Source organism: Diospyros lotus, chromosome 7, assembly GCF_014633365.1.
Source record: "Diospyros lotus cultivar Yz01 chromosome 7, ASM1463336v1, whole genome shotgun sequence".
Taxonomy (NCBI): domain Eukaryota; kingdom Viridiplantae; phylum Streptophyta; class Magnoliopsida; order Ericales; family Ebenaceae; genus Diospyros; species Diospyros lotus.
This window is the reverse complement of record NC_068344.1, coordinates 10,425,672-10,448,034: the sequence shown is the minus strand read 5'-3', so window position 1 is coordinate 10,448,034 and position 22,363 is coordinate 10,425,672. Positions and strand designations below refer to the sequence as shown.

Sequence of the window (22,363 nt, the reverse complement as noted above, 5' to 3'; positions counted from 1 at the left end):
GGAAAGGTTGACTGCACAAAGGATAGGAAAGTATCCAAAAAACAGTCACTGAACAGTTTCTAAACTAGGGGTAGGATCAGTTTCTAAACTAGGGATGATTTGACCAATGAATCTCTTGAGATTTCAGTCAATTATTCCTCATCTTTTTACCCAGGAATCAGCAGAAATAAATTTTGTCACACTTACATAGGGACCCCCCCCCCCCCCCCCCCCCCCCAAAAAAAAAAAAAAAAAAAAAAAAAACCCATAGATTTAACAGAAGTAATTTGCTTACTTCCACGGGAGGAGGAGCATGATTCACTATATGAATAATGGATTACAATAGAGATAAACTATCTTACTCTCAACTCAAGATCTCATTCACCCAATCTCACAATTACACTTATCTCACTGAGATTTCTGTAATGCTCACAACTTTGCATTCTAATCTGCACACTGAATAATCTGCTATGCAGAGCTATTTCCAGAGAAAGGATAAGACAGATATCCCAAGTGTAGTGAGCTTTGAACTGGGTATATAAATCCTATCTCTATCATGGGTTGGGTAACCTGAATCAGAATTCGAAGCAATCTCAAAAGTAAAAAAACATATAAAATGTAAGGAACACTAAATTTATCCCAGAATCAAAATATATTGGCAGAATTGAATCCTAACTCGAATAGAGAAATTAATTGCAAAGTTGAAATTTCCTTAAAAAAATCCCAAAATTTGGCAGGGTCCTTAGCAAAGCATATTCCCAATTAAGTTATTAATTTTCATAGTATTCTGAGTTCAACTTTGTGAATTATACTGCCATGTTTCTCGTATCATTGTCCTAGCTGTAGAGAATTTCCCTTGAGTTTTTGTATATTCTCCCACCGTTGATTAAACTTGTTCATTTCTCCATTTTTGCTAGAAAGTTAAGGTGTTTGAACAACTCTCTTATTCAAAAGAAACACATCATTTTCTTTTTTAAGAGGCGCACTACTAAAACGTTAACTCCTGATTGGCATCTTAATGTCCCTCCTCCCCCCCCCCCCCCCCAAGGGGGCCGTTTGCATCTTATTGTGCATCTCTTAATATTGGAAATCCTTCATGACAGTTTTGCAGTTCTGATAGATATTCTGGCACCTTTTACTTTATGAAATGGAGAAAGGAGATCCACCTTCTCTTCCCGGATCACGTCAATTAAATTTGAAGAAGTCATTTAAGCTTGGCATTCGTTCTCTGCTAACGACATGTTCGAAGGAGGTGACTAGTGCAGGATATTAACTACTTTTCTTTTCCATTGTGTGTAAAGTTTATATTCAAAATGTTTGGCAGTGCATCAGTGGCCTGATCTATGGTTCTCTTTTCATGCCATGCTATGCTAAAGGACAGGATTTAGGAAAATTTACTGGATTTTGTCATGTATGGTACAAATTCCTTTTGAGTCAGCATATGGACTTGAGCAATTGCAGGATCTTAAAATTCAACTGTTTTCAGAGAATTTCTTACAATCACCTTTTATTTAGTTTGGCTTCAATGTGGGATTGATCGCTCGTTTAAGAAGAATCATCGTGTGAACTTTTGGTTATTCATTTAACACAGACAGAGAAAAAGAGAACTGAAAGTTAATTTTGTTTAGACATTTTATGAAGATTTTTTTTCTTCTTTCTCCATATGTCTCCCTCCCATTTGTTCTCCTTCCCCACTTGAAATAGCTGTTGAACGTTTAATAATATCTGCATCTAAAATTACCTATTGATACATGTCATTGATGTTGATTCAAATTTGGAAGCGTACTGGCTGCAATCCTTCAGCCAGGAGACACAGAAAGTGAATGAACAAGAGGAGAAAATTGGTCTCATAAAACTGTTCTCACTTGATGAGATGACTGGCCTCATTGGATCTATTATCTTATTTAGGCATTTTTCTAATAAATAAAGCTTTTCATTTTTGAAGTGTCTATAGTCCATTTGTTGCCTCCCCTCGAAGCATCTTAGTTGACTTGAAGCTTCTATATCTTGCTTTTCTTTAATCTGTATTGTTCCTTCTCTTCTTATCATTTTCTTTTTGAATGTCTACTCTAATTCTTTGAGATAATTGCATCCTATTAGGAAAATTGTCAATGGTGATGTCTTGCTAATAGGTAGGCCTGACCACGGTTCTGAAACTGGCAGTTCCGGTTTCACTTTCTGGTGGAACCGGAACTGAATTGTCTATAGATGGTTCTGGTTTTGGTTCCCTGACGGTTCAGTTTCGGTTTGAACTGATTTAATAAAAAGAAAAAAAATAGCTTGGACTTAATTTATATAAATCAAGTTGGCTACGTATCATTTTGGGGTTTAAAGGAATCAAAGCCCATGTACACATACCATTTGAATTTGTAACCCCTTTATCTTAATTAGAATTATTTTCATAAGTACTGGTCATTGTGCATTGTATTATATATTTTATATTTATTTAATTTATTTTTTTATGGTTTGAACTGGTTCCTGTTCCGGTTCCTTATTTTTAGGAACCGGAACTGAACTCTAAGTTTCGATTCCTGTTCCGGTTTTTGAACTGAAATTGAAAAGACGGTTTCGGTTCAGTTTTTAGAAGAACAGTTCTGGTTTGGTTCACGGTTCGAACCAAACCTTGGTCAGGCCTACTAATAGGCCAGTAAAGCAACATAAAGGCAATAGAAATCCTAAGTATGAGACAGGATAGGCAACCTATGATTGTGCAAACTGCAAAGGTTTTTACATCATTGATAACTGATGTTAAGAATACGTGTATAGCTGGCATTAATTAATTTCAAGTTCGAGGCATTGTCTAATTGAGTATGAATTTTTTTCATTTTAAATATTTTACATGATCTTAAGGGCAACATTAATTGAATGTTAAATAACATGCCAAGTAACTAAAAGAGGTTTGATGTCTTCTGTCTAGAAATTAGGTAAAAAATATTAATATAGTTGGACCTTGTTTACCAACATTCTACCGTAGGTATATCTTTTTAAGTGTCATACTGCTGTCTGTCATTTAAACTCTGGGCACCTTAATTGAGTGTCATATTGCTATCTGTATGACAATAAACAAGTAATATTTTGGCTAGACCTGATAACTGACATATTATACAGACCCATACGCATATAAATTCCTTGGCATATGTGTTATGGTAATACTTGATTTTAGAGCCAAAAACATAAAAGGATTAACTAGTGTTGTGCAAATAGGAAATCTTCAAAGCATTTGAGGGGTTTAGTAAAACCGAGCAAGAAGCTTTGCATCAGCTTTTTATTCAGGTACATATTTCATGTCCAGACTCTATTGAGCTTTTGTTATTCTTGGATGCTATTGTTGTTTTCTTCTGTTATGCTTGAGTTACTTTAAGAATTTTACTGGCATAAAAAATTATTTGGTATCTTTCCTATATAGCATGTTTAGTTTAATGATATGACCTCCAAATTTATGTTGAAGTCAAGTGATTACGTACATTGTTTGAAAAGAAGAATTCATGATAAGAAAAACAGAATCAAGAAAGAACCAGTTTGGAGTTCTTTTAAGGTTGCACCCATGGATTTAAATGGGTTCCCCAATTAAATTCATTTATATATGTGTTTTAATAAATGTTCAACTAAGCCTTATACCTATATCCTCCAATTACGAATTTTCATATGTTTTCAATTGGGGGATTTTAGATGAGGTAAATTGGGGACCCATTTACTTCCGTTGTTTCAATCAGGGGCAGATCTGGTCAAATTTTGATACTTCCAGACTGGTATTGCTTCCTTTACAAGTTTGAATTTATTCATGTTTTATCTGGTTTCTTAATTTTTCTGATAATTGAAAAATTGTTCAAATGGATTGTAATGGCCAAGTTTTGTACATGTTAAATAAAGGTTTTATTTAGCCAAAAAGGAAAAATACGTACTGTAGGAATTCTTGGAATTCTTGTATATTCACAACATAGATTTACAATCATACTTAAGGTGAATCTTGACACCTTCATAAGGAAACTACCAATCTATCTTCTAAGGAAACTAGCTATTAAGGAAACTTATACAATTAGGAAACTAACGAATTAGGCAGCTAATTAATACATAAAAAACTAACTGTACATTCCATATCTACATTAGAAAACATAATCTTCTTTATTCAATGGTGAGTGGATATTTTCCATTTCCAGCTTGCCAACAATCTCTTGAAACCTAGAAGTGGCTAACCCTTTGGTTAGAACATCAACCAATTTGTTTTTTGACGTCACATGAAAGGGATAGTAATAAGTCCATTATCAATTTTCTCTTTGATGAAGTGTTTGTCCATGTCTACATGTGTAACGCCCCACTTTTCCAAGTACATAACAATGTGAAATATAAGAAAACTTCACCTGCGGGCGTTATAGAAACCCTTATCAACGGAAACATTTGGATCGAACCTGAGAGCTTAACCAAAGCTAAATAAAGGGGTTTTTCACTATAGTTCCTTTACAAGTATGAGAAATGCTCACGACCTCCAATACTCCAAAAGACAATACATCACTGAAGGTACAATTACATGACACCCACACACACACTTCTTACAATCTTGAGTATCCTAGCTGCTATTCACAATGCATCATTCGAAAACTTCATAAATCCAACAAACAACTCTTACCATGTTCATAGTACATAGTAACCCCGACTTACACCCTCAACAACATATAAGGTGAATCCAAGCCTTACATAACCCTTTCTTATACAATTATAATACACAAGTCTCAAATAAATCCAAAGGTTACATAAGATCTATAGCACATGAATAACATGAAGTTAAACTAAACATCAGCCTCCTCGTAGCCTTTTCTCCTGCTTGTTTTCGGGGTACTTGGCATGCTAATATACCTGGGACATTGAATGTCCCAGGGGCATCAACCCAAGTTAGATATTGACATCTAAGTGAGTGCATCAAAGAAGGAAAGCGTGCATGTAAATGAGTTATGCAAATGATATGAAACCGCCCGTGTGGTAGTGACGCCGAGGTGTTGCAATCAGCCTCGCTGATCCATCATGTTTTCATATCTCCATGACTTTTCACCAGTCTAACATGAGATCTTGACTTCAATTAGCCACACACACCAAGTGATGCATGACAAAGAAAGAGAAAATGTTCGTTTTAAAGGAAAGTCATGCTTATGCAAGTAATTACCCTTACCCGTGTGAAGACAAAATGTTCGGTATGTAGCATAAGGATGCAAGAAGCACTCACCTTGCTAGTTTGGATGCGTTAGGGTATTGTTCACAGGGTTCGATAATGGTTTTATGCAAAAATTACATATTTTCGTAACTCAAACTTAGAATATTTTTATATAGGGTCTTAGGCAAGGTTGTTAAAATCGGGATTTTAAGTGGGATCGACAAATGGTTCATAAAATCGTATCGTAAAATCGAATCGTAAAATCGTAAGATTTTAGAGATAATTAAAAATACCCTTTAATTTTTGTAAATATATGTTTATAATAACATAATTTTGTAGAAAATGAATTAATATCATTTAATAACCTAATTATTCCTTATTATAATTCAAAAGATGATATTTCCAAAATATAGCTCAAAAACTAGCAGGTTGGTATAGGCAATTTAAAGGCAAAATATAGGTAATTTAGAGGTAAAATATAGTTTAAAATTCTTTAGAGGATGCTTCCAACGTCTTCCATTAGATTTAGATTGCAATTTTTTCTTGATTTAACATTGATTAAATCAAGTAATATCCCGATTTGGAGTTGGGTGGTCCATTAATTAATTACTTGTTTGTCTTAATTTACTTATGCAATCAATGTTAAATCAAGTAAAAATTATAATTTAAATCAAGTAAATTGGAACTTATACAATTAATGTTAGATGCTATGTGACATTGGAACTTATGCAATCAATGTTAAATCAAGTTCCAATTTAGAGGCAAAATATAACAATTCATTGCATAAGTTCCAATGTCAGATGCTATGTGACATTGAGACGTTGGAAGCATCCTCTAAATTACAACTTAAATCAATGGAGGTCTTTGAATCGTAAAATCGTTTGGGGATCTCTGAAGCGTAAAATCGTAAAATCGTACATGTAAAATCGAGATTTTATAGGATTTTATCCCAAATTGGATTTTACATGGGATTTGAATCGTTTGGGGGTCTTCGAATCGTAAAATCGTAAAATCGTACGCATAAAATCGGGATTTTAACAACAATGGTCTTAGGGATAAAAAAGAGAACCAAATCTGCAAAATTGTGGGCTAGGGGGGCCCCACACTCGCTAGGGGAAGGACCCCCACGCGCTGCACTTGCAGCAGGCAGGTGGCGCGTGAGCTGCACTCTCCGCCCCTCTCGTTTTGACCGCTTGCAGTTTTTTGGCCCGTTCTCCCTCGTCCGAACTCCGATTTGACCCCCGTTTGATTCCACACGACCCATATTCAATTCTCGATCAAACCATGGAAAGAAATTGGACTTATCTCACTGTTTTGATGTTGTTTCACTTCTTTTATGGTGGCGGTCCAAATTTTCCGGCAAAGTGTTTTTCCACCTCCTTTTTTGGCAAAGTTTCTCCTCTCAAACTCACCTTCTTTTTCCTCTCGTTTAATGGTGAGAATGTCCCTTCTAAAGGCTTAATATTTATAGGCATCCTTGGCCAATCTGGGTGTGCCATGTGTCGCTTGGATAAGTTAGGAAATCATTGCTTTCGTAGGATCGCGCCACGTGTCCCTAGAGATTTGTGCCATTTCATACGACAAGTGTCCATTGAGATATGTGCTACCACATGTTTAATTAGATTTTCAAGATTCCCCATCATTACATCTCACATGGTAAATTACATTTTCTACATTTCCCATCATTACACCTTTAATTAACAACTACATCTCACATGGTTAATTGCATTTTCCACATTTCCCATCATAAGACTTTAAATCTTATCTCCAAGTGGCTAATGAATGCTTGCCACATGCCCTTAAGGATAAGGTTTGGAGACTTTAGCAAACTTGGAGGCTAAGTAAGCTTTTCTTGACTAATCACGCGATGCCACCTCAGGGGGTCATTATGAGCCATCATGTGACCTTATCTTATCTTCCAAGTGGCCAATGGTTCATTGCCATGTGTTCTTGACGATAAGGTTTGGAGACTTTTGGAGGCTAAGTCTTGGATTTCAAAATGATCAAACAATGGATTAAATTTCATTTGAGATCCGCAATCATGACTTAAACTACATTGGAATAAGTTTGGAATCCGAAATCATTACTCCCAAATGGTTTAGTTGGCCCAGTTCAATATTCCAATGATCAAGCTACAGGTTTCAAGAACTACACCTTGGCTCGAACTTTTCGGGTAATTTGCACTTAGGCCCTTGCAACTTGGTCCCCGGTTCATTTTTAATTGCACTTTTTGGTCCCCAGAAAATGGATAAATTACGCTAATACCCCAAAGTTTTTAGGTAAATTATATTTTTATCCGAACTTCAGTATTTATGATTTTTCCACTGGCTCAAAAACTGAACCTTTGTCTCAAGGCTTCTATAATCCCTTGAAAGGATCTATTTTCTTTAGTATTAGAACCTAATAACCTCAGGTATTACATCATATTTGAGTTTGAAAATCCGGGATATTACAACATGCTTCATTCGATCTGTCAAGAATCAAGGCTGTGATTGTTGTCAAGAATCAAGGCTGAGAATTCTGGAATTAAGTATAGAGATTTAAGGCTAGAATTAAGGATGTAATTAGCCTCCTGTATATAGAATCTTACCTTAATTAGGTGATTAGGAAAATCTGCTCATTTTCCATATCTGTAAATTCTCTACTGTAAATTAATTGGATATACATAGGGTTAATCTTATGTTAGAGCCCGTGGCCCATGGCCCGTTTAGTATTTTGTATATATATATATATATATATATAGGTGTATAGTCTTTGAGTTTAATTAATTGGATATACATATTAAAAGCTAGGGTTTTCTTCCTAAGCTTCACAAGAACATCTTGCTGAATCGAGAGGATTCAACATAATGTAAGGGACTATTTTAACAATCACTCGCATCAGTTTTTCCAACAAGGGGGGATAATCCATGAATCTTCTTGCATGGATACTCCACAACAAAATGGAGTAGCTGAACGGAAGATGAGACATCTCCTTAATGTGGCAAGATCTCTTCTCCACCATCACCATGTCCCTAAACATTTTTTGGGGGAAGCTGTTTTGATAGCAACATATGTGATTAATAGGGTTTCCACTAGGGTCCTCAACAACCAAAGTCCTTTCCAATGCCTAGCTTTCTTTTTTCCAGATTTGAGTTTGCATTCTCCTTTACCTCTTAAGGTGTTTGGTTGTGTGTGTTTTGTTCACATTCCTATAGCCAATTGAGACTTAATCCTAGAGTTCATAGATGTGTCTTCCTTGGGTACTCTCCTACCCAAAAGAGCTATAAGTGTTACAACCCTATCTTGCGGAAGTTCTATGTCTCTAAAGATGTCACCTTCATTGAGTCTCAACCATATTTCAATTCTTCCCTAAGTTAGACTTTAGGGGGAGATTGTAGGAGGTGATGATCGTGACCCTAGGCATTTCTTTCCATCCCTAGAATCAACAACATCAAGCTCTACTGATACAAGTCCTAACCTCATTTTTGTTCTCTTTCCTCGACATATCTCTTTACCTAATTCCACTCCTCAAAGTGAAGGCTGCAATGAACAAGTAAATCTGAGGCTATTATCCCCCGTGAGATTTACAGGCTCTCCTTATGTATTTAAAAGAAGACAGCTTGGTGATGTACCTCGGCTAGCCTCACCATCAGCTCCTGACCCTGGACTAGAATTAACACCTCAAGTGGATGCCATTCCAACAATGCCTACCCCTGAGCCTACTGATCTAGACATACCCATTACGGTACGGAAAGGGGTCAGAACCTGCACCAAACACCCTCTAGCCAATTACCTATCTTACCATCACCTTTCCCACAACCATAAAAGTTTCCTCACATCCTTGGATACTATTGTTATTCCCAAATTCGTGGAGGAGGCTCTAAATGATCCAAAATGGAAGGAGGCTATGTTGGAGGAGATGGAAGCCTTAAATAAAAATCAAACATGGGAAGGTTAGACCTAAGGGAGTCAAACCAGTGGGTTGCAGGTGGATCTTCAATCTCAAATACAAAGTTGATGGCACCCTAGAGATGTACAAGGCATGGTTGGACGTCAAGGGCTATACTTAGTCTTATGGCATAGACTATCTGGTGACCTTTGCCTCCGTGGCAAAGATGACAACAGTTCGCATCCTTATATCCTTAGCAACTACGTTCGGGTGACAGTTGTAGCAATTAGATGTAAAAAAGGCCTTCTTACATGGAGATTTGGAGGAGGAGGTCTTTATAGAATTACCTCTAGGATTGCAATTAGGAGGAGTAAGGAAAATCTACAGGCTCAAGAAGGCTTTGTATGGACTCAAGTAGTCCCCTTTTGAGCCTGGTTTGGCTGGTTCTCTAAGGCCATGAGATCTATGGGGTACCATCAGAGTAGAGGGGATCATACCCTTTTTATCAAACACTTGGGAGAAAAGCTAACAGTCATACTAGTTTATGTAGATGATATTGTGGTGATAGGAAATAATGAAGAACAACACCTACTCAAGGAGAATTTAGCCAAGGAATTTGAAATTAAGGACCTTGATATGCAGAAATATTTTTTGGGCATCGAAGTAGTGTACTCTAAGATAGGGATTTTCTTGTCTCAATGAAAGTATGTATGTGATTTACTAGTTGAAATAGGTATGATAGGGGGCAAGGGTGTTGGCACACTAGTGGATCCAAACATTAAGTTGAAGGAGAACCATATTGGAGAGGCAATGGATAAGGGCAAATTAAAGGTTAGTAGGGAGTTGATATACCTCTCTCGCACTAGGCCTGACATAGCCTTTGCTGTCAGCCTAGTGAGTCAATTCATGCATAATCCCACAGAGGAACACATGCATGCTATGCGGAGGATCTTGAATTATCTAAAAGTTACACCAGGCAAAGGTTTCTCTTTACTCCAGGGACTGACTTACAACTTCATGGATATACAAATGTTAATTATGGAGGGTCCTTAGTTGATAAGAGATCCACAACATGTTATTGTGTGTTTTGAGGACGTAACTTGGTGTTTTGGAGAAGCTAGAAGCAGGGAGTAGTGGCTCGATCAAGTGTTGAGGCAGAATTCAGGGCTATGGCCCTTGGGTTGTGTGAGCTCTTATGGATAAAATCATCTTAGAAGACTTAAAGGTACAAGTGCAGAGACCTATTGAGCTATTGTGTGATAATCAATCAGCTCTTAGTATTGCCCAAAATCCTGTTTAATATGACAGGACCAAGCATGTAGAGATTGATCGCCATTTCATCAAGGAAAAGTTGGATTCAGGACTCATTCAGCTGTCCTATGTACCATCCAAATAGCAAGTGGCCGATATTCTTACTAAAGGCTTGGCACTCAATTAGTTTGAGGATTTAATTGGCAAGCTGAGAATGATCGACATTCATTTTCCAGCTTGAGGGGGAGTATTAATATTGTTGGAAAGATCCCACAATCTACGGGTGATTATTAGTCCCAATGATCCCACAATCAATGGGATTGATTATAATCAATCTTATCCCATAATCCATGGGATTGATTATAATCAACTTTAATTGTTGGGATTGATTGATTGATGTAAATTAATAGTTGATGTAATTAGGATTCCTTCATCTTTTCCTTTGTTATAGGGGTATGATTGTTTTCTTTCTCCTTTATATATTGTAATCAGTCCTAGTGAAGAGTAAGTGAGAAATATACCAAGTTTTTAGTCTTGTTCTACATTTTTTAGTTTTGTTCTACAGGTTAGATAATAAGCAGTTTCCTTGTGAGATTTGTGAACTTGCAAAGCACAAGCATGCTACTTTTCCTAGCAATAATACAAGATGTCGTTTTCCCTTTGAATTGATTCATAGTGATATATGGGGTACTTTAACCATTCCAAATATTTCTGGGGCACGATGGTTTGTTTCCTTTATTGATGATTGCATGAGAGTTACTTGGTTGTTTTTGCTTTAATCCAAATTTTATGTGAGTGATATCCTTCCCACCTTTTTTTCCATGATCCAAAACCAATTTTGGGTACACGTCAAATGGTTTAGGTCAGATAATGCCAAAGATTATTTCAACCAAAACTTTTTCCACATATTTTCACCAACATGGAGTTATTCATGAATCCTCCTGTATCTACACTCTACAACAAAATGGCGTTGCAGAGAGGAAAAATAGCCATCTCCTAAACACTACTCGAGCTTTGTTGCTTTAGAACAATGTGCGCAAACACTTCTAGGGGGAAGTAGTCCTTATAGCCACTCATGTCATAAACCGGTTACCATCCCGGGTGTCAAACTTCAGAGCCCCATGGAAGTCTTATCTCAGTTTTATCCCGATCTTAACATATCAAACCCTCTTACTCCCAGAGTCTTCGGGTGTGTTTCATTTGTTCATTTCCACAGTCACAATAGAGGGAAATTGGATCCTAGAGCTACCAAGTGTGCCTTTGTGGGATACTCTTCAACACAAAAAGGGTACAAATTCTATCATCCATCCACTAAAAAACTCCTTATCTCGCAGATGTTACCTTTGTTGAAATTGAAGCATATTTCACGCAACCTGTGTTTTAAAAATCGGCCTAGGCGGCCGCTAGTTGTTGCAATTATGGCCTAATCGGCCCCTTAGGCACTAGCCCGGCTAATTGGTACCAGGTAGCGCTTAGTTGGCTAAGGTGGCCGCCTAGCCGCATGAACCGCTTGGGCCGATTATGGCCTAACCGATCGCTTTACCCCTTATCTCTTTCTCGCACACCACTGCTAACCGTCTCTTGCAGAGTCGCTATCGTCGCTTGCCCTTTTTGTCTCAACCTCTCTCGTCGCACGTTGTTGCTGTCTCTTGCGGAGTCTCTCCAGCCGTCTCTCTTGGCCCCGATTTTCCTTGGCCGTCGCTGCCACCGCTCATCTCTCTTGTGTTCTTCCTCCTGAAGCGAGAGCTTTAAGATCGAACAAAAAGAAAACCGAGATGAAGAATATCTCGAGCAGATTGATATTAGGAAAATAGAAAGTTACAATCGCTAATGACAAAGGACTTAGAATGTCCTTATATACAAAATGAAAGACAAAAGCAACCGCCTAACAAAAAACAACATGACTTAACAAATAACAGAATTTTAGATAAGAAACAAATACAAGAAGCAATAGTAACTACTCTTCCACATTCCCCCTCAAATCAAGCTCCCTTGGTAACATCGAGCTTGTCAAACCATCTGCAGCTGTTGTAGACAACAACTGTATTTTAGAATTAGCACAATCAGCAGACTGAGTATAACTTATAGGTGACTGCTGAATCTGTAACTTATTACTCAAAAACAGAAACCAATCTCTTGACAAACCCTTTGTAAAGATGTCAGCCACCTGATGAAGAGTAGGAACATATCGAACTTCAACATCTCTGTTTTCAATTTTCTCACGAACAAAGTGCACATCAATCTCAATGTGCTTTGTTCTAGAATGGAAAACAGGATTTTCTGCCATACTCTTGGCTGCCAAGTTATCACACCACAAAATAGGAGTCTTCTCACAAGGATACCCCAGCTCTAACAATAGGGATTTCAACCATAAAATCTCTGTAACGCCTTGGGCCACTGCTCGGTATTCAACTTCCCCTACTGATCGAGCCACCACCGATTGCTTCCTAGAAGCCCAGACTAGTAAATTACATCCAAGAAACACACACAATCCACTAATATACTTGTGAGTCACCTTACACCCGGCATGATCCGGATCCATAAAAACAATGAGGGACATATCTTGAGGAGAAGGTGTAAATACCAATCCCAGATGAAGTGTACCCTTAAGATACCTCAATAATCGTTTGCAAGCCTGCCAGTGTTGAATTTTAGGAGTTAACAGAAATTGGCTCAAGTTATTGACTGTAAATGCAATATTTGGCCGAGTGTAAGTCAGATATTGTAAAGAGCCTATTATAGTTCGATAAAATGAAGGTTCAGAGAAGAGATCGCCATCATCAGTCAAAGACAAACCCGAAGTTATTGGTGTTGGACAAGATTTACAGTTAACCATATTTGCTTTCTTTAACAAATCCATAGCATACTTGGACTGTGTAAGATAAAGACCAGTGGAGTTTCTATATACTTCAAATCCAAGAAAGTAATTAACAGATCCAAGAGTTTTAAGAGCAAAATTCTTGTCCAAATCTTGAATACACCCATGAAGAGCCAAGGAATCCGAACCAATCACCAAAATATCATCAACATAGACTAAAACAAACAACACATAACTGGAAGTCTTTTTAATGAAAAGAGAGGCATCAGAAACTACCTTCTTAAAACCCCACTGCTGTAATGCTCCCTTTAGTTTATTATACCAAGCCCGAGGAGCATGCTACAGGCCATATAAGGATTTGTTCAATCTACAAACATGAGTAGGAAACTCAGAACTTACAAATCCTTCTGGTTGCTTCATAAAAACTGCCTCATCAAGATCACCATTCAGAAAAGCTTTATTGACATCAACCTACTGAATATCCCAACCAAAACTGACTGCCAAAGAGAATAAAACCCTAATGGTGGGAGCCTTAACCATTGGACTAAAGGTCTCACTATAATCAACACCAGGGTTTTGAAGAAAACCTCTTGCAACCAGCCGAGATTTATGTTTTAAAACAGAACCATTAGAATTATATCTCACCCGGAACACCCATTTGCAATCAATCAAATTCATATAAGAAGAGAATGGTACCAAACTCCACGTCTGATTGCGTTGAAGAGCAGTATATTCTTCATTCATAGCTCTAACCCACTTAGGATCTAAGAAAGCCTCTTGAACTGAGTTTGGTTCTGAGGTATTGACTAAAGCATATGGAGTGGAAGTAGAAAGATGTTTGGCTTTGGACTGGGTAATCATAGGATGAATGGAAGGAGTAGAAGCAGGTTTAGAAATCAATGGTTTAGAATGACCGGATAGAATAAAAGGTGAAGTCTGCCTCAAACATTCGGAAGATTGAGGTGAGGATTGAGTTGAAGGATTATTAGGTATGGGAGACAGAACAGTAGAGGACAAAGGAGAGATTGTGCTGCTTGAGAAGATAATGAGGGTAAGAAACTAACTGGAGAAGATGGAAGATTGTGAAGTGTTGCAGTAGATGGACCAGAACAATCATTAGAAACAGAAGACATAGAAGAACAACTTGAAGAAGAAGTCCACAACTTAGAATAAGGAAATTCTTCAGAATTAAACTTGACATGATGAGAAATATAAACTCTTCTTGAGGGATGTAGACACTTGAAACCAGCATGCACATGGCTATATCCTATAAATACACATTTGGAAAACAAGCAAATTTGTGCTTGTTATAGGGTCGAAGAAATAGAAAAGAAGCACAACCAAATGGTTGTAACTTCATATAATTAGGCTCTTTACAATAAAGAACTAAAAATGGTGACTGAAACTTTAAGGTAGAAGCTGGTAAAAGATTAATGATATGAACAACAGTAGCAAATGCTTCTACCCAAAACTTTAAGGGCATATGGACATGAGCTAATAAGGTAAGACCCATTTCAGCTATGTGGCGATGTTTACGTTCAACCACACCATTCTGTTGATGTGTATAGAGACAAGTAAATCTAGGTTGAATGACACAATCAGTCAAATAAGGTATGAAAGCTTTGAACTCACCACCATTATCAGTATGAAAGGCCTTGAGTTTGGTATTATACTAAAGTTCAACAAGCTTATGAAAGGTTTTGAAAATGGCTAAGGCATCAGACTTTAACTTCAAAGGATATAACCATGTGTACCTAGTGAATGCATTGACAAAAACAATATAATATCTAAATCCCTCAGTAGAAAGCATTGGTGCTGGTCCCCAAAGATCAAAATAAACAAGTTCGAGAGGAGTTTTAGCTGTAATCATGCAATCATCAAAAGGAAGTTGATGCATTTTGCCTATTTTGCAAGAATCCCATTTTGCAAGAATCCCAAAAAGATATATTTGAACTTGAACAAGGAAGACCAATTTTATTCAATACAAGTCGAAGTACATGTAAAGAAGGATGCCCTAATTTGGCATGCCACTGCTGACAAACTTTAGAAACATATGAAACAATAGGAACAGAAGACTCAACAGACAAAACTGGTCTTTTACATTTATTTGAAGATAGACAATCTACAGGCGAAGAAGCAACTTGAATCCTTGACAAGGAAGCTGTTGGTATACTTGACTTGAAAACAGACTTAGACACTGATTTAGAATAGGTAGAACTGGAAGCTAAAACAAAATGATATAATCCATCTCTAAGAATCCCTCGAAGCAGCACACGACCTGACTCCTTGTCCTTAACAAAACAAGAATCAGCATGAAATTCAATAATCAGATTATGATCCTTAGTCAATTGAGAAACGTTGATAGGATTTCGTTGCATAGAAGGAACATGCAACACATTAGATAAAGACAAGGAAGTTTGAGGAGAAGTTTGTGTGCGTAAGTGACTAGAGCCAACATGAAATATAGGTAACTTCTTACCGTTGCCAACTGCAACTCTATCATTGCCACCATAAGGAGAATGAATGGATAGGTTGTTTAAATTGGAAGTGATGTGATTTATAGCACTAGAGTCCACAATCCATGAAGCATTCCACAATCCATGAATCATCACCATGAGAGGATGATGTAGGAGAGAATTGAGGAGAAGAAAATGAAGAGGACATATCTGAAGATGATGGCAAACTGCCATAGTAAGTCTCATAATTATCAGCTAAGTAGGCTTCATTAGATCCAATGGGATGAGCCACGAATGATTGAGGATTGTGAACCAAAGCACCATTTCCTCTACCAAACTGAGAGGAACCAAAATTAGAATTCTGATTAGGAGATAATAAAGAGCTCCTTTGAAAATTTTGATCAAACCGATGATAACAACGGTAAGCCAAATGACCAGGCCGTCCACAAAGCTGACAATACATCCTTCGACCAAAGGACCGGCCACGTCCTCGTCCTCTATAATTTCCACCTCTATAATTTCCTCCTCTAGAGCTACTGCCACCTCTAGACGCTCTAGAATTGTCCTTTGTCCATTGTGAGGTTAAATTGACACTAGCAGATCCAATGTTATAGATGGAGGAAACACTAGAGGCATTCTTAACAGCAAGTTGTTGTTCATGCATTAATAAGAGATATTGCACTTTGTCTATATCGATATCATCCATCTAATATGTGATTAGACTTACAACAGTCTCAAAATCACTATCCAAGCCATGCAAAATGGCCATCAATTCTCTATCATTCAATGGTTCTCCAATAGCAGCTAAAGCATGTCTGATACTTCTAAGTTTCAGAATATAATCATTAACTGACAAATCATTCTTCTTCATAGATCTTAATTGTTGTTTTAATTGAAATGATTCTGCAACTGTTTGTTGTGAATATAAGTTTTCGAGAACACTCCAAACATCAGATGAAGACTCACAGTGTATGACTTGCACCAAAACATCCTTTTCCATAGTCGAAAATAACTAGCCTAAGAGGAGTTAATCTGACCTGATCCAACTGATATAGTTAGGATTCAACACCTGAGCATCACGATCTGGATTAGTTGGATTGCAAATGTATTACGCAGGTGTTGGAGCCTTGTTGATATATTGTTGTGAGTCAAACGCTCTAATCGTCGTTGAAATTTGAGCTTTCCAGAACAAATATATAAGAATAAGTTTTTATTTATATATATATATATATGTAAGTTTTGTAGAAGAGAATGTTGACTTAGAGTAGCTGTTATCATATTTCACTTTGTGTATTGTGTTGGTTATTTGTTGGTTGTATTATTTTGTTATGCTTATAGCTGTAGCTGATTGTATCTCAAGTGTTGTTGTATTAGCTGTGTGAGGAGCGGCTAGAGTTAGTATATAATCTAGCTCTATTTCTGTTTTGCTGTGAGGTTGAAATCATTTTAATCAAAGTCTTAGAATTCCTTTCCTTCTCTGTTTTCCTGTTCGACTTTATCTTTCGTTTCATGGTATCAGAGCCCTAGCGACTAACGTCCATGGCTTCTCGTGATTCAACCTCGTCTTCTTCTTCATTATCAACTGCGTCTTTGTCTGATTTTTCATCAGTCGCTAAGAATCTTAGTTTCACTCCTACAAAACTAGATTCGAACAATTATTTGTATTGGAAGGCGCAAGTTCTAGCCACAATTAGAGCATTTGATCTGTTGTCTTTTATTAATAAGACAGATCTTCCGTCAAAATACATCTCCTCTGACAATGATGAGCCTGTTGTCAATCCTGAATACTTAAAATGGATAAGATCTGACCAGCTCTTGCTAGGATGACTATTTTCGACTATCGACAAGGAGGTTCTTGGTTAGGTAATTCAATGTGAATCGGCAGCTGAGGTATAGACTACTCTTGAAAGTCTTTATTCTAGACAAACAGTTGCTAGAGCCTTTCAGTTGAAACAACAACTTAGATCTATTAGGAAAGATGACACTTCGGTGACTGATTATATTCTGAAGATTAAAACTATCAGTCATTCTCTGGTAGCAATTGGAGAACCTATAAATGATAAGGATCTGTTGATGTCTATTTTACATGGATTAGGTGAGGACTATGATACCGTTGTAAGCTTAATTACATATCAAATGGATGATATAAACCTAGAAAAGGTTCAGTATCTACTTTTGATGCATGAGCAGAGGTTAGCTGCGAAAGATGTGGTTAATATGTTGCTAGCTAATACATTTGATAATACTGCTGTGAATGTTAATTTTGCTTCACACGTAAATAAAAGCAGTAATGGAAACACTGGCTGAGGAGGTTTTCCTGGAAGAAATGGTGGAAACTTTAGAGGTAATGGTTTTCGAGGAAACAGAGGCAGAGGTAGATCTTATGGGAGAAGGATTTATTGCCAACTATGTGGGAAACCTGGACATCTTGTTGACAGATGCTACCATAGGTTTGACCAAAATTTTCAGAGATAGTCTTTTGGTCGTGGTGGTAATGATTTCCAATCTCAAGCTTTAATGGCTAATCATGAGGCTAATGGAGTTTTCTTAACAGATTTAGGGTTTACACCAGAGACTCACTATGGCTCCTCGACTCCATCTTTTGACAATCAATCTTATCATTCTTTAGTGTCCTATCCATCTTCATTCTATCAGTCTTCTTCTTCCTATCAACCTGGTGATAACTCTTGGTGTGTAGATTTAGGTGCTACAAATCATATCACCTCAAGTTTGAACAATCTTTCTGTTCATACTCCATATGGTGGCAATGATAAAGTGGCAGTAAGTAATGGTAAGATACTTCCTATTGCTAATATTGGTGTCAGTAAAATAGTTACTCAAACTTCTCCTACATCTGTCATGTCTTTACCTCAAGTTCTTCATGTTCCTAGCATGACAAAGAATTTAATTAGTGTATCTCAACTCACTAATGATCATAATGTCATTGCTGAATTTCATTCTACTTTTTGCTTGATTAAGGACAAGGATTCGGGCAAGGTGTTGCTACGAGGAATTCTTAAAAATGGCCTCTATCAGTTGGATCCAGCATTTGTGCATGCTGCATCATCAGCTGTTCCTACTTCTTCGTCTATGGTTTCCCCACCACAGTTTTCTAAGTCATTTGTAACTAGCCTAAATGTTTGTAATAGGCAGGTTTTGTCTTCATTTCATAAACCTAGCATGTAGTCAACTTGTATGGATAGAGTTTGTCAACAATGGCATGCTAGGTTGGGTCATCCTTCATTTCGTGTATTGCAACATGTTATGAATAAAATCAATCTTCCTTGTTCTTCTACTAATCTTTCTTTTTGCGAGTCTTGTAAGATGGGAAAAATGCATCAGCTTCCATTTCAAAATTGTCAAATTACAGCTTTACATCCCTTGGAGCTAGTGTATTCCGATTTATGGGGGCTTGCTCCTGTTCTTTTTAGTGAAGGTCATAGATATTACATTGTGTTTGTGGATGCTTATACTAGATATACATGGTTGTATCCAATGAAACTTAAATTTGTAGCCTTATCCATTTTTCAAACCTTTCATAAGTTTGCTGAGTTGCAATATCAGTCTAGACTTAAGGCTCTCCAAACTGACAATGGTGGAGAATTTAAGGCCTTTTTACCCTATTTACGCACTTGTGGCAGTCAACCTTGGTTTACTTGTCCATATACACACCAACAAAATGGTGTTGCCGAAAGAAAACATTGTCATATAGCTGAAATGGGCCTTACTCTTTTAGCTCATGCCAAAATGCCTTTAAAATTTTGGGTAGAGGCATTTCAAACAGCTGTTTATACTATAAATTTGCTGCCAGCCTCACCACTTCAATTTCTTTCTCCATTTGAGAAACTTTATAACAACCAGCCCAATTATATGACTTTACAGCCCTTTGGTTGTGCTTGTTTTCCTTATCTTAGACCCTACAACAAGCACAAGTTCAATTTTCATTCCATAAAGTGTGTGTTTCTTGGTTACAACCATATTCAAGCTGGGTACAACTTGTATGCATCCCTCAGGTCGGGTTTATGTGTCTAGACATGTTAGTTTTAATCCTGAGGAGTTTCCTTTTTCCAATTTATTTTCATCTATTCATACTTCTCAGTCTAAGTCTAGCATGGGTTTACCCATTGCTGTTTTGAACTCCTTTCCTTTTGCAGTAAAATCTGGTTGTTCACCTCCAGCAGCACCGACTGATTCCTTAGTCTCCTCTGCCACTAATTCAATTTCGTCTGCCACTAATTCAAGCTCTGCTCCCTTATCATTACCTGTATCTCATCCTGCTACTGTTCGAAATATTCCTGCACCTTCTATTCATCCTATGCTTACTAGATCTAAAGCTCGAGCGCTTTCTTTCACTTCTCCTCATGCCTTAGTGAGTTCTCTAGAGCCCAGTTCTGTTCAAGAAGCTCTCTTAGATTGCAATTGGATCAAAGCCATGGAAGAGGAATTTTCAGCCTTAAAGAGGAACCATGCCTGGGATCTTGTTCCTTTTTCTCCCGATATGAATTTAATTGATTGCAAATGGGTTTTCTTGGTGAAATATAAGTCTGATGGTTCTATCCTCAAATACAAGGCTCGGCTAGTTGCTAAGGGGTTTCTTCAAACACCAAGGATAGATTTTGCTGAAACCTTTAGTCCAGTTATTAAAGCACCTACCATTCGGGTGTTATTTTCCTTGGCTGTAACTTTTGGATGGGAAATTCAACAAGTTGATATGAATAATGCATTCTTGAATGGTGATCTAAATGAAGCAGTGTTTATGAAGCAACAAGAGGGCTTTGTTGATCAGTCTTTGTCTTCTCATGTGTGTCGGTTAAAGAAATCTCTCTATGGTTTAAAGCAGGCTCCAAGAGCCTGGTATACTAAGCTGATATTAGCCTTACAAGATTGGGGTTTCGTAAGAGCTGTGTTTGGTGCTTCTTTATTCATAAAACGAACCTCTACATTTGTGTTGTTTGTATTGGTGTATGTTGATGATATCCTGATTACTGGATCAAATTCTGCTGCTTTACATAAGTGCATTCGGCAGCTGGACACTCAGTTCTCTCTAAAAACTCTTGGTGCAGTGAATTATTTTCTAGGGTTTGAGGCTTATCGTGATTCTACAGGCCTCTATTTGACTCAATCTAAGTATACCCTAGATTTGTTGAAAAAGGCTGCCATGTCTGAGTGCAAACCGTGTGCTACTCCTATGAGTGCAGCCACTTCTCTAACTGATGATGGAAATCTGTTCTCTAATCCTTCTCTTTATCGAACTATTGTGGGCTCTCTTCAGTATCTCACCTATACTCGCCCTGATATATCATTTGTTGTGAACAAATGGAGTCAGTTTTTGTCCTCACCTAAGGATCAACATTGGCTGGCTTGTATACATTTACTACGGTATCTTAAAGGAACTATTTGGCTGGGTCTGATTTTTACTCCTTCATTTGATTTGCCATTGTCTGTGTGTACTGATGTTGATCATGCCGGCTATAGGGTTACAAGAAGATCTACGAGTGGTTTGTGTGTTTTTCTTGGCAATAATCTAATTGTTTGGAGTTCTAAGAAACAATCGGTTGTTGCACGATCTGTGGGTGAGGCTGAATATCGTGCTGTAGCTCAGGGTGTTTTCTGAGCTTGGATTTTCATGCTTACATACTCCTATTTTTAGCGGCAAAATGTATATAGCTGAAAATCCTGTATTTCGCTCAAGGACTAAACATATCGAGATTGATGTGCATTTTGTAAGAGAGAAGGTTGAAGCAGGTGCAGTTGATATTAGATATGTTCCTTCTTTGCATCAAGTTGCTGATATATTCACTAAAGGATTGCCCAAAGATAGGTTCTTATTTTTGTGTGATAAACTGAGTTTAAAAGTTCCTCCTATATCTCAGCAGTTACCAGTTACAACTCCTATCTTGGGGAAGTCCAAATTGAAGGGGCATGTAGAAGAGAATGTTGACTTAGAGTGGCTGTTATCATATTTCACTTTGTGTATTGTGTTGGATATTTGTTGGTTGTATTATTTTGTTATGCTTATAGCTGTAGCTGATTGTATCTCAAGTGTTGTTGTATTAGCTATGTGAGGAGCGACTAGAGTTAGTATATAATCTAGCTCTATTTCTGTTTTGCTGTGAGGTTGAAATCATTTTAATCAAAGTCGTAGAATTCCTTTCCTTCTCTGTTTTCTTGTTCGACTTTATCTTTCGTTTCAAGTTTTTGTTTATATAACAGATTTATTTATATATATAAATATATTGTTTATATATATAAATATATATAATTTTTTGATTTATATATATAAGTTTTATTTATCTTTTTAACTTTTATTTATCTGAAAATAATATCAAATTACATTAAAAACTAAAAGAAAAAAAAAAAAAAATCCGCTTAGGCCCCGCCTAGGCGTCCTAGGCGCTAGGCTCCAGTCTGATGCCCAACTAACGCCTAGCGCGTTTTAGAACACTGCACGCAACCTTATTTCTAGAGGGAGACATCATTTGTGGAAGATAAGGATCGTGATTTTTTCCTCCTTGACTTATCACCATCATCTCCTAAGCCTTGAACTTGCTACTACCCCAACACTTGCGCCCGAACCTGAACCTTCAGAATCCCAAAATGAGCTCTCCTTACAACTTGATTCTCAACCAGAAGGGGTAAAGATCATTACTAACAATCAGTTCTCACAAGTTTACTTAAGAAGGACAAATCCAGAGCCCGAACCATGGCCAGACCAGTCATCAGACCCAACTTCTGGAAATGAGATAATCTCCTTTAGCCCAACTTCTGGTTCCTTTTCTAACCTTGATTTGCCCATAGCACTCAGGAAGGGAACCAGAGAATGCTATGAATGTTGAAATGCATACC

At 37.4% G+C, this 22,363-nt stretch overlaps 1 protein-coding gene across 1 annotated transcript in view; it reads left to right on the top strand.

The window, feature by feature from the left end:
* The window catches only part of LOC127806835 (uncharacterized), a 107,201-nt gene that overhangs the window by 4,492 nt on the left and 80,346 nt on the right, over positions 1-22,363 (top strand). Inside the window, exons 2-3 of the mRNA XM_052344370.1 lie at positions 1,083-1,231; positions 3,184-3,252. Coding sequence (XP_052200330.1) covers positions 1,127-1,231; positions 3,184-3,252 — 174 coding nt within the window. The 5' untranslated portion in view covers positions 1,083-1,126. The remainder of the gene's footprint in view (positions 1-1,082; positions 1,232-3,183; positions 3,253-22,363) is intronic.